This window comes from Heliangelus exortis, chromosome 1, assembly GCF_036169615.1.
Source record: "Heliangelus exortis chromosome 1, bHelExo1.hap1, whole genome shotgun sequence".
Lineage (NCBI taxonomy): Eukaryota > Metazoa > Chordata > Aves > Apodiformes > Trochilidae > Heliangelus > Heliangelus exortis.
Genome location: NC_092422.1, coordinates 135,740,857 through 135,753,757, shown reverse-complemented (window position 1 = coordinate 135,753,757; position 12,901 = coordinate 135,740,857). Strand labels below are relative to the sequence as shown.

General features: G+C 47.7%; 1 protein-coding gene across 5 annotated transcripts in view; it reads right to left on the bottom strand.

Moving 5' to 3' along the window:
* Positions 1-12,901, bottom strand: part of LOC139807556 (sodium- and chloride-dependent betaine transporter-like) — a 47,552-nt gene that overhangs the window by 13,280 nt on the left and 21,371 nt on the right. For all 5 annotated transcript variants that reach the window (XM_071768668.1, XM_071768700.1, XM_071768675.1 and 2 more), the window contains 7 exons: positions 10,883-11,015; positions 7,186-7,320; positions 4,875-4,978; positions 3,214-3,338; positions 2,820-2,932; positions 1,403-1,540; positions 302-404 (listed from right to left, as the gene is read on the bottom strand). In XM_071768668.1, the coding sequence (XP_071624769.1) occupies positions 302-404; positions 1,403-1,540; positions 2,820-2,932; positions 3,214-3,338; positions 4,875-4,978; positions 7,186-7,320; positions 10,883-11,015 (851 nt within the window). The remainder of the gene's footprint in view (positions 1-301; positions 405-1,402; positions 1,541-2,819; positions 2,933-3,213; positions 3,339-4,874; positions 4,979-7,185; positions 7,321-10,882; positions 11,016-12,901) is intronic.

Below are 12,901 nucleotides of genomic sequence, written 5' to 3'. Positions count from 1 at the left end.
AAGAACAGCAGTCACTCCTCAAGAGCTGATTTTCTAATTCAAAGCTCAGGTGGGAAGAGCAGTAAGGTAGTTCAACATGAGGAACCTTCAGAGAGGGAAAACCCATTCCTATTCTAAATGTGGAATAATTCAGAAATGTTGTGAGGAAACACAGTAGGAACCAGGCAAGAGAGAAGGTAATTACAGCATTGCTTTGCCTCCTAAGGCACTATCCACTCCTGCTCCTCACACCCCCCCCCTCCCCTCTTCCTTGCCCTGAAAAAAGAGAAACACAGGTTTTTATTGTAAGAGAAACACTTACCATATACCCATCCTACACAGAATACTTCAAAAATGGCCAGGAAGAGTAGGCACATGCCACTGGCAGCATAGTAGTCAAAGAGCTGGAAGATGTACATCCCACCCTGTTAAAGAGGTAGAGAAAGGAGAGTCATGGCAGGACTGTTCCAAGTGATGGGAAAAATTATTTAGGCAAGCTGAAGAACAGCAGGAGAAACACTGCACTTAGAGTAGGTGGAAGAAGAAGAGGTTTTTTCCTGGCACTGCCCCCACTCTGTCCTAAAAAGATAGTTAGGCCTGTTGGCAGGAGAGCATTTCTGCCCATTTTATGATACAGCAGAGCTAGGCTGGTTTCTGTGTCCATAGGAGAAGGAGCCAGTTTGTTTTCAGCAAGCTTCCAGCACTGTTTCAAAACGCCATGGAGCAGTGCAGAACCTTGCATCCACGAAATTGGGATCAGGGTATTCAGATACCTCATTTTAGCTGCATCCACCTTTACATATTGCACAAGGTCCAAGCCCTGCTACAACAGTGGCACGTGGCTTCCCTGCTGCCTCTGTCTTCGAGCTGAGCCTGGCATAGTTGCCAGCAGTGAATACCCAAGTGTGCAGTAAGATGTTCTTGGCTCTCATCTGCAGAGGAGGCCAAACACTATGCACACAGCATCACACTAACACAGCTCTAATCCTTCCAGTCCCAGGGATCAGGGGCTTCCAGCTGGCTCAGGCAGGGTTATGGTGCAGCCAGTACCCCCAGATTCTCCTCCTGCTTCTCTGCTTCTTGTGCAAAGCAGCCAGCAAACTATCACTGCTCTTAAAAGAGCTTCTACTTGTGCAGCTCAGCTTGCTTTAGCAACCAGGCCTGGTATTTGCACAAAGGTGATTGTCAGTAAGCTTCTCTGGGCTGCAGGACTGTCTCTCTAGAAGGCTCAGTTTTGGGGTGAGTACACTAGCACCACACAGGGTAAAAGAAGCACTGGCTGTGAGAGACACCAGCTAATGCATTAGAAATGAAGGAAAATTAACAGCATGAAAGACAAGCTTGCTGTCTGTACCTGCTCCTTCAGAGCAGGCTGGCAGGGTTTCTGATGCTCAGCTGTATACCCTAGATACTCCTTTCTTACCTCAGTGACCAGCAATAAGCCCACCAGGTAGCATATGACTGCAATGGCCAGGATCAGCAGCTCCCGACGCCCCTTCCTCCGAAACACTCCTGGGAACAGGTCAATAAGAGCAGTCACCATGCTTTCCACACAGACGAACTGCAGAAGACAACAGGTCAGAAAAATCAGTGTCTCCCTGTCCCCAAGCACACCCTCTCTTCTGCTTTCCTTTTTGACCCAAATCCTTATTTTTTTTTTGTTTTCTCTTTTTTCCTGTCTTGCTCCCACCAAGGGCCAGCTGCAGCTGCTAGGGACCCAAACACATCTTGATAGATCAGTGAGTATTCCTCTGCAGATGCAGACCAAAGGGGTTAAAAGTATAGCCCCATGTTGGTAGGTTGAACTGTGAGATGTACAAGGAATTGCCTCAAGCTCATACTGCTGACCAGCAGGAACAACCAAGGGATGAGAAGGCAAGGTACAGACTGAGCCCTTTGAGCCGGGTGAAGAAGCACCTGAGATGTCACCTTGTGACAGAGGGGAGCTCCTGCCACCATGAAGTTAAGGGGAGCCCGGTGACTACAAGGCCACAGCTCAGCCCTGACATCAAGCACATCTCTCAAACAGCAGGAACAGCTGCAAAATATGCCACAGATGCCTCGGACAACCCTCCAGAGTGAGTGGACAGAGGTCTCATACACAGGTGAATATCTGGCTTTTAGGGATGGTCATAGCAGGGGATGCCTGCTCATCACCACGTGGATTTCAGTGCACATCACCCGTGGGGTACTTAAGAGAGCATCAGCCACTGCTAGGACAGCCCAGCCAGCATGAAGCAGAGCCATAAGTGAGATGACTTGGGAAAAGACCTCAACGCAGAGAAAGAGGGGAAAGAGACTTCATTCTCTGGGTGCAGGGGCTAAGGTGCTGCAAAGTGGAGCCTGAGCAGAGCACACTGACTGGCAGGCATGCCAGGGCATTCCCTGCTCCTCTCCTGCCAGAGTTGCACACTGAGCTCTACAGGGTGCTCTGCTGGGTTTTGCTCCTGGCACAACAAGGAGAACACACAGGGATTGCTGTGGTGAGATGCAGCTGGGAGAAAACAGCCTTGTTCCCCTTCCCAGACTGCCCTGCTCATTGCTGGGCCTCTCTGGAGTGGGCATGGTTTCAGTGCTGGCACTGAGGGGATGTAGCTGGAACATCCTCATGTACACACAGGGAGAAGTATGCCAGAGATGCCAGCACACATAACCATGGAGTTACCATCAGCCCTGTCTCTGAGCTCCCACAGTGTGAAAGTGCAGTGGACTATATGAAGAATGTATTTGAGGTACCAGTAAAGCACATGACTACTTTATCCATTCCCATGGCCTCAGGCAGTGCTCGGGTTGGTGACGGAACACCTGGGCATTGTATGAAGAGGGGTCATTTGCTGTACCTGGCTGTCCAGTCCCAAGAAGATCAGCATGAGGAAGAAGAGGCAGGACCAGAGCTGAGACACGGGCATCATTGTTACTGCTGTTGGATATGCTATGAAAGCCAGGCCAGGACCTGCCAACAGACCACAGGATGACCACATGCACCCACCACCACCATCACCAGCATCACCACCTGACACCATCACCCTGCAGCATGGAGTGAGCTCACATACTGCTTCAAAACTCACACACGGCTGCAAGATGTGTTGGGAAGCACTGGTCCTGCAGACCTCACTTCAGACACCCATAGCAAGAGAGGATGTAAGTAACATCCTGGGGTTCCTTTCAGAAAAGCTCCCTTCCCTTCAGGCTTTCCATTTTACCTTGGCTCCGAAGTCTCCTGAAAAAACCTACCTGATTCAGCCACTTCTGCAATGGGTATGCCCTGCTCATGAGCCATGAAGCCCAGCACAGAGAAGATGGCAAAACCAGCAGTGAAGCTGGTGGCACTGTTCAGGAAGCAGAGCATGATGCAGTCCCTGCAGGGGAAACACCAGAAAGAAAACAGTATTTTCCACTATAGAGTAGGTCCACTTGGAATCATGCCTGTGCTCAGCTTCCCCAGTTGGACAACATGAACAGCAACGCTGCTCTTGAACCCCTTCAGAAATAAAAAGCTCAGAACAGAGCCAAAAATCAGTCTATCTTGTACCCTACTGCCCAATAATTATAGGAGTCTATTTGGCACAGAGAGGCAAAGAGCAGCACCAGTGGTTTGTGAACAGGGTGCCACAATCATGTATGTAGGGACATGGCAACAAAAAAGTTGAGAGGGGTCAAGAGAATAAAAACAACAGAGCAAATGAGGAGAATAGCAAGTCAGAAAAGGGAAGAGGTTGCAGAAGTAAACTTAGGTTGACATAGTCAGACATACTCAAGGAGAAGGAGCAATTAAAAACATGAGCATGTACAGGTTCGGCAGGTCTGGTAAAACAAGGATTAAACCAAAAGTCCTCACCTGACAAAGGTTGTGTCTACACTATCTTTACTCACTATGCTATGCCACTTGTCCTTTAATGTCAGTGCACTTGATCCTTGTGAGAACAAGGGCACCAGTCTGAGCTGGCTGGGCTGGAAACCCCACACCCTGGGATCCTGCCTGGGCAGTAGCCAGAGCTGACCCACGGCGTTAGCTGCTATGGGGCAATGTGGACACCCAGCACATTTTGGGCCACCCAGGGCCCAAATGTACCAGTCAAAGGCACAAAAAGTATTAGAGGAAGGTACCAGTGCACCAGCCCACTGGTGACAGATACATTTCAGAAGAGTCAGGGGAAAGTGTTAACTTCCTGACCAACAGCCATAGCAGCACCTATTGGACAACAGAAGAAGAGGAGGGATGATTGGTGTCTTCCAATAAGTACCATTACATTTTCCATTAAATTTCCATTACATTCTGGAGCAATCCACGAAGGAAAAACAAAGCCCCTGCTCCTGAGTACTCTGTGGAAGGTGTCAAAAATGCTCTTGATAACTTCACTGAGCTTGATCTCACGCCATGAATAAAAATAGATCTGTAATCTAAGGGCAAGGAGGAGGCCAAACAAACTTGATTAATCTCCTTGATAGTGTCAAAATGCCAGTGGCACTACATTACCCTGATTGTAGTAAAGCAACGGAGACAGGGGGCCCAGCCGTCATCTTGGTACCATCTCCCCTGCCTAGCAAGTGACAGCAGAGCTGACCGTGCCACACGTGCTCACTCACCCTGGCCAAAGTAGTCCCTGGTGTCTCCCCAGTGACTGGAGTCATGCTCCATTTTCATTTATCCTCCTCCTCCAGTCTCTCCCATAGCCAAGCTGACTCACGTGGGAGAGCACTACTAAAGCCATTTTCTGGAGCTCCTGTGTTCCCTCAGCCACTCTGCATCCCACCCCGCAGCTTACACACTCCGAGAAGCTCATCAGTCAAAGCAACATAACCCAAGCTCTCCCTTGGGTACAGAGCCTACCTCAGGTGCAGCTCTGTGCTGTTTCTTTCTGAGCAAATTTCCAGAAGGGTACAATGAGTCTTACCTGTAACAGTTGTTGGTATATTTGTTGTAGCTGCCCAGAGCTGTCAGGCACCCCTGGCAGATGGCATAAGAGAAGAGGATCTGAGTGCCTGCATCCATCCAGACCTGGAACAGAGAAGGTCAGTGGTCTCCAGATCTGGCAACAAAATAAACTGATGGCTGTGCTCTATCTAGCAACAGCTTCTCCAGCCATGCAGAACAAACCCCATGAGACAGAGAGGGGCTCAGTGGATGTGAAAACTAGGATACCTCTCAGGGAAATCTGACCTATAGGACTGAAAGTCCTCTAGGAAAAGCCTCCTGAGGAGACCATGTTTTCACATCCCACTCAAGGTGACACCACTTCTCCATCTCACACCTTTACATTCTGGGTGGAGATGGCATTCCTGATAGCATGGCTCCAGCTGTAGTTATCACTGCAGATGTCTCTGGTCCCTCTGTGGCCTGGCGTTGGCAGAGCCACTGGTGAGCTGTCCCAAACAAAGGCAAGTTAGTCCTTCGCATGATCAGTGTTCTCCCCTCCCCACTCCCCAGTCTAGTTTTCCACATCCATGAGGCTGCTGTGCAGAGTGAAGGGCAAAAAAAATTTTGGGCAGAGACATTTCAGGCCAGTGGGGTGTCATGCACCCAGGTTCCTTTTTGCTGTAGCATTGCATGAGAAAAGCTGAGTGGGATTGTCTACCACTGCTCCAGCTCTCTCCCCTATGGAGGATTCCCTTCTCTCCATATGCTGTGGGCTGAACTGAGGCTCTACTCTCACACCCATCCAAGGAAAAATCCCTGAGCTGTGAGTAGCAGGCAGGCAGGAATACAGCCCACCCTTCTGTTTGCCTTTGTGTTCCCTCTCACTCTCTTTCTCCTCTAAGCAGCCCTCAGCTGCAAACATTCAGGCAGCTGAAATTTGGCAGCCTTCGAAGAATCCCAGCCCAGGCATTGCTGCTTAAATTCACACAGATCCCCCACAGGTAGGCACATACATGGGAGCCCTTCAGGCACTGGCACATGTCCTGCTTGATGCCAAAGCCCCACATTCTGCCTAAACTCAGTAGCAGTATCCCTCGCTCCTGCTGTGCTGGGTTGCAGAAGACTGGAAAGACCCTGTCAGCCTTAGTTAGGCTGTGAAGGATAAGGAGGTTTACAGTGAGTAAGCTTTGACCATGAATAAAACACATTCAGCCCATGTCACTCCCCCTCTTTTATTTATTTTGATATTAAAATGCCATTTACGACTAGCTGGCTCTTTGTATTCAGTGCACCACAGATTTTTGTACTGACAATACATAATTGCATCTGAAAGCCATTTGGGGGAAGACTGGGTTTGGCAGCTGGTTTGAGAGCAGTTGGGGCTTGGGCCATCTGGGAAGATGCAGGAGGTAAGCAGAGACTGGGGGCCAAGCATATTGCTTGGCTGCCTCTACAAAAAGATTCAGCAGTGGAATAATTAGTAGCAGTATCATTTAAATGATCTTCTGGAGGGGGTCTGCATTAACACCTCCCTGGGATGGTGGAGGCATCCAGCACAGCCCTTCTGAATCCATGTGGGGAAGGGGAAGAAACCTGCTGCTACAGAAAGCTGGTGGAGCAGACACCCTGGGTGGATCCTCCAAGGAAGGGTCCTGCTGCCTGCCCTGTGCAGCTTCCCAGGATGCTGCCCCACTCCTGCTGGTTTGCAGGTCCTGGATTTGGCTGCACTCTCTGCCCTAACCTGTACTGAACCTCTCTGGGTACACAGAATCCTCTCAGCCAGGATAGGGTGTCCATGAGTTCTGATGAGTGGTGTCAGAGGCTCACCCCTTGGCCCAGCCCTGACTCAGGACCAGCCCCCAGCAGAGATGAAGGGAATCTGCTGCTTAGCTGGGGCACAGCCTTCTTTACCTGTGTGCATTCAATCTCTGCAAGCACAGGGCCCTGCACTCCTTGGAAGGACCTTGTTGGAGCCAAGCAAAGTGTTAACCAGGCCAGAAAAAAAAATGAAAAGCAATATATTATTTTCCCCCACCTCCTTCCTTAATTATTTGCGTTTAAGACCCAGTAAAACCATCTGTTACATGATGAATATTTCATATAGTCTTCTGGTTTTGCTGAGCCAAGAGTAGAAATGACCAAATATACCCATATGCTGCAGATGCACAAGCAAAAAGGCTGTGCTGTGCAGGGGGACTTAGGCTCCTCTTAGCTCTTTTAAGGAAGTCTCACTGGGTCGCTGGTCCCCTTTCAGGGAAGACAACTAAACCCCCCCAGCCAGCAGCAGATCCAAGAGCCAGGGCACTGGAAATTTTCCCAGGGCCAGCACTTGCATGACCTCCACCCACCTGGGGGTCTGCCAGCCTGGAAATGTCTGGCTTCAGGTAGAAGATGATCCCCTCAGCAGCACCTGGGAGTGTGACTCCTCGCACCAGCAGGATGATAAGCATCATGTATGGGAAGGTGGCAGTGAAGTAAACAACCTGTGGGTGCAGGGAAACAAGAGGAGAGAGAGTCAGTGGGGAAAGGGGTGCAGGTATCATCATCTCATCTCATCTGAAGTCCCCCACCCCAGAAAACATCCCTGCATTCTGCTGCTGGCTATAGCTGCTGCTGCTAGTGTAGAAGGAGGGTGGGGAAGGAATTAGTCAAGGTTACCTCTCACCAGTGATTTTGTTAATCTACATTTTGTTCCTCACCCAAGGCTTTACCACTGGTTGCTCTGTTTTATTTTCTCTTTCCAGTCAGTGTAATTTCCCCGCTCTCCAGCTGTTCTCTTCATCTTTCTAGAGCTGCAGAAGAACCCCAGATCTCTTTGTGTCACTGGGTTTTAATGAGGAGTTATTAAAATTGCCCTGTTCCCAGCAAGAGTTTTACAAATTAAATAGCAACTTTTGCTGCCCGATTTGAGACGCTTCTGAGGGGTCTTGTTTTCAGGGGGTGCTCATGCACCTCTTTTATCCATTCAATGCCTCTGAGTTCACAGGTAAAAAAATGGGAGCACCTCAAAGTCTTTAAAGAAATTGTAGACCATTATTGTTGTAAAATCTTCTCTTCACTTCTTGTGTGTAATATAAATAAATATTACAGCAGAATTAAAGTTCTCTAATCCATTTCCTAATGTAACATTTATTTTTCTGTTTGCAAAATATCTCTGAGGAAGTTGCAACTTCTTAATACTTATTCATTATTAAAATTCATCCAAGTAATTTGAAGATTTTTTTACTCTAAGAATTCATAGTGAGGCACCTAAAATGACATTTTTTCTGTTTAGTGATAATTGGTCTAATAAGTCAGAGGACACTTTTGCTGTTCCCCAATTGAATGAGAATGCAAGCAACTTTTGGCACAAGAACTACAATCTACCTTCAGAAATCACTTTTGGGGAACGTTTATACACACATTAGCTGAATGCATAAGGAAAGGAAACATGGGAAGAGCACAGAAGTGGGTAAAATAAATAAAAGAAAAAGGCTTTTAAAGAAAATTACTCTACACGGAGTCATTTGGAATTATTTTCCTGAGGCTGCTATTGTTTCTTTAAGTCTGAACTCCCTAAATCACAGAAGCATAAACACAAGGGACTAGCAGAGTTATCCGACTAAAGCAGCATCACGATCCAGCTCAACACTCTGAGCTGTTAAACAAAATTATGCACCTACTCAGAATTCCTAGAACAGCAGGACCATCCTGCTGTTTATCCTAATAGATAAGTAAGGAAAAAGAAGGAAGGAACTTATTTTTTTTTTAACAGTGGCCCTGTAAAACTCAAAATTACTACCTACAGAGAAGACACCTGGCCCGTCTGACCTGCCAGGTATGACAGGACAGAAAAACCCACCCTGTACTGCTGCACCATGTCCTTAGCATCCAGCTGGTAAAAAGTAAGCCATGTATCCTAAAATATGTGACAGAAGAATCTTCTGTGGTCCCGGGAAAACAATTCCAGCTACTACCTGAACTTACTGTTTCGTCTCACTTTCTGGTCTGACTTTGCCAAACCAAATTGGCCCAGCTAGTCTTACTGAACTTCTTGAGCTTTCTCCTTCTAAGGACAAACTCTGCACACCAGGTAAGCAACAGGCAAAAAGAGACTCAGTGGAGAGGGCTGAGAGCTGGAGGGAAACTGGCACGACTCAATTACACTTCCATGAGGATAAAGAACCTCTCAGACCCAGTCTCTCAACATCAGAATGATCTCATGTGAAAATGGTAGTGTGGTATTCAAGCCAGGGAGCATCAGAGATCCAAGACTTAAAAAGTGGAGCATCCCCTCTTCCCATAAGGAAATGGAAAGCTGGCCATCACCAAATGACCACCAGACACTTTCACACCACCAAATCACTGCCAGGGCAACTGGCCACCAACCTGCACATCGCTCCTGTTCAGCATCATGAACAGAACCTCTGCTCACCCTGTTCTGATTTCTCCGAGGAAATTGTGTATATATAGGGGAGTTGAAGTGTATGTCATACAATTTGTGACACAAAAACTAATGATGGGACAAAGGCAACTCATCAAACATGTCATCAAGAGTTCATTTCAGGTCACAGGCCTAAACATCACCCTTAAACCCCATGTTTTTGTTTAAGAAGAAGTGCGTTTGTTTAGCATCACTTTTAAAAACTGTTTTTTGACATTTTTATAAATGGCATCTGTGTTTTTCTTAAATTACTTTTACAAAATGTCTCAAGTTTGATTGAGTCGTTTGTATTTCATCATTTTTTTGTGTGTTACAAATGGTGTGACTCATACACTTGAGGTCTCCCGTATATGCACAGGCTCCTAGCAGAAATCAGAACATGGTGAGCAGAGCTGAACATCAGATGCTGGTCAGCAGTCAGTCAGTTGTCCCTGTGGCAAGCTGGCAGGTTGGAAGTATCCAGGCACCAGTTGTTGGTGGTGAGTTGTTGGTGGCTTGTTTGTTACAGCCAGTTGTCCTTGACACCTCTCCTTGTAGATGTGAAATCTGGCTCCCCCTCCTTAAGCAGTGATGGACAGCAGGTGAGCACCAGCAAGAGCCAGAGTTAGCAGCTAAGACTGGGAGAAACCTAGCAAGCAGAGCAAGTTACTGCCTTGCACTGTTCAAATGGGTGTCCAGTGTGACTTTAAGGTGGGAGTTGGAATTTAGCACTGAAACACAGGTGTCCAGTACTAGAGGGAACACCCACCAGTACTAGGCATAGTGGTTTGAAGAAAAAAGTCAGTTGCAGAAATTGGCTCCCCTCCCTCTGGTATTGGGGCACTTCCTGGATGCCCACAAGACCCAACCATCATTAATGACCCTCCAGTCTCACTGCAGCTCTGGGAAGAAAGGACCTGAATAAATTAGGGCCATAGCAACATCCCCAACACCCACTCCTGGGCATCCCATGCTCATTCACTCCAAAAGGATAACCAGGCTACCTGATCTATGGGATAAACACCAGGAACAAACCTTGTCTCCAGCCTTACTAGTTAAATGCAGAAAGTGACCTGCTGAGCCAGAAACCACAGAGCCAAGGAGAGTACAAAGGACAGCACAAAGACACCACTCCCACACAAAGTTTTCTGAAGGATAAAAAAGCAGCAGAGATTCATTATCTATTCACTGAGCTGGTTTCAGGCAGCAGCTTGTCTGTTTTGCTCAAGAGTTTAATTATTGCCAGGGACAAGAAGTTTGTCACTGCAGAGGATCCTATTAAAAACACCATCAGGTCACACCAGGACAATCCCTCAATGGTGAGGGAATGATTCCCAAGGACACTTTGGGAGTATCTATCAGCCACTCTGGGTATCTGCAAGGGAAAAAGTGACCCAAAACTTCCCTCAGTATCCAGGTCTTTCCTTGTTCTACCCTCCCCATTTGACCCTACTATCTTATTCTTCCTCTCTTGGGTTAAACACAACCAGTGTAAATCTGTATGGCCCCACCAGCTTGTAGGTTTTACTCGGGTGCTGTGTGTTTCCTGCCTCTACATCAAAAAGAGGGAAAAGAGATTGGAGAAGAAATTTAAAATGGGTACAAGGAGACTTATGGACCAGGAGGACAATCTCCATTCCTACTTTGCCTGTGGATTTGACCCCTTTCCAGATGCAGAAGTAGCAGATGATCCAGGCCAGCAGGAGACACAGAGCCAGCTCCCAGCGCACAGTCCCCAGTTTGTGAATCCCATCCGTGAGCCCCAGGACTCGCTTCCTGCCAGTGTCCAGGGACAGGGAGAGAAGCATTAACACCCTAGACCCCACTCATCTGTACAGACCTTTTCCCATATTACCCCATCCAAAGGTTTAACAGACTACCCAGGGCTTTCAGGCGTGTGAATCACTCCAGCTCTGCCTGTCTCCCCCCTCTGTCGTTCTTGGTGATGTTTCTCTACCATGCCCTGTAGCTGCCCTGAGTCCTCCCTCTCTCCAAGCCCATGGCCCTGTGTCCATCAGACCCATGAAGCACAAAATCACCACCTGTCCCACATTGCTCCCTGACCCTGGCAGCTGCTTAGTCCAAAGCAGGCCACAAATGACAACATCACTCCAAGGCGACCGCTCTTCCTCTGACCTCCCTCTCTGCTATAAACACTCTATATATTTGCATAAATGACATTTATGATCCCATGCCCTTCTTTCAGCCTTGTTTCATGAACACTAGCTAACCATTGTGAGGGTGGACCACCTGAGACTGCAGAACTGTAGCTCATGCAGTCCCCAGAAACCCAGCCCCACACTTTTTATTCCCCTGCACATTCTTCTCCAAACCAGTCCCCTCAGGGTTACCTTGCAACCTCTGCAGAAAAACTAGGCAATCATTTCAGAGGGGCACAGCTTTCACTAAACAGTGTGTGTGAAGAAAAGGTAAGAGAGGAGGCCCAGCACTCTGAAGATGCTTTCTGCACCCACAGGCATATGTCATGTTCCGTGCCATGTGGTGGCTGCAAGGGATAAAGGACACTCGACGCTCGGGCCCAATTAGCTCGGGCCCCACGTTGGGCGCCAATAAATCTGTCACGGTTTAACACTGGCCCGGCAATTAAACCGAGTAACAGACGCTCTCTATTAATCTCTCTCTCCTCCCGGATAAGAAAGGAGAGAGAATAAGGGAGAGAGACTTATGGGTTGGAAACTAAACTACACAACTTTAATGAAACAGTAATGATAAATAGGAAAAATTAATAAATATATACAAATATACAAGAAAATGGATACCACATTCCTCCCCCCTTTCCCCCAATAGCTCTCACGTCACCACCGAGGCTGCAGGGCAGCTCTGGGAAAGTCCAGGCTGGACTCCTGGAGTCGGCAGCAGTCGGGAACTGGAGGCAGGAACACACAGATAAGGGCTGGCACGGATCAGGAGCACAGGCAAGCAAACGGACGGGATCCTTCCAGGATGCCGGGGTGAAGGAATGGAAGCAGGAAAGGCAGGAAGGGCAGGCAGCCGGAAGCTGGAAGCAGGAAATCTGGCTTGGCCCTCGTGATCCCTCAAATTTATACTGAGGATGACGTATATGGGATGGAATACTCTGTTTGGTCAATTCTGGCATCTATCTTGTCCGTTCCTCCCCAAAGGAGGGATGCAGGTGGGACCTCTTGATGTTTTCTTCAGAGCTGAGCAGTGTCCTTGGCTCTGCATACCAGTCTCTAGCAGTAACTATAAACATGGAGTGTTATCAGTCCTAGAAACACACACTGTCTGAGAAACTTGCTCTTAATTTCAGCAAGTGCAACTACTTACAAGAGACTTAGCTAAAAGCAAAAGTACAAGACAGAAAATCACCTCTATCCTGGCCCAAACCAGGACATTCCACCCCTTATTCCATACCATTTGCGTCATGCTCCAATCATTACTATCTCTTATCCCTAAACATATCTATACACAAATTATTACTACCTCTCTGTGCTAAAATTCACTAAGTAATGAGTCTATGATTGCTGATGCTCATCTATTGTAGCAGATTCTCAAAAGAAGGAGCAATTTTCACAGTTCATATTCATGGTCCATAAGTTGCAGGTTGCAGATGTTAACTTCAAGGAAGTTACTGGGTGCCAGCCGATGGATCTAGTTCTGATTTCACCATCACAAAATCA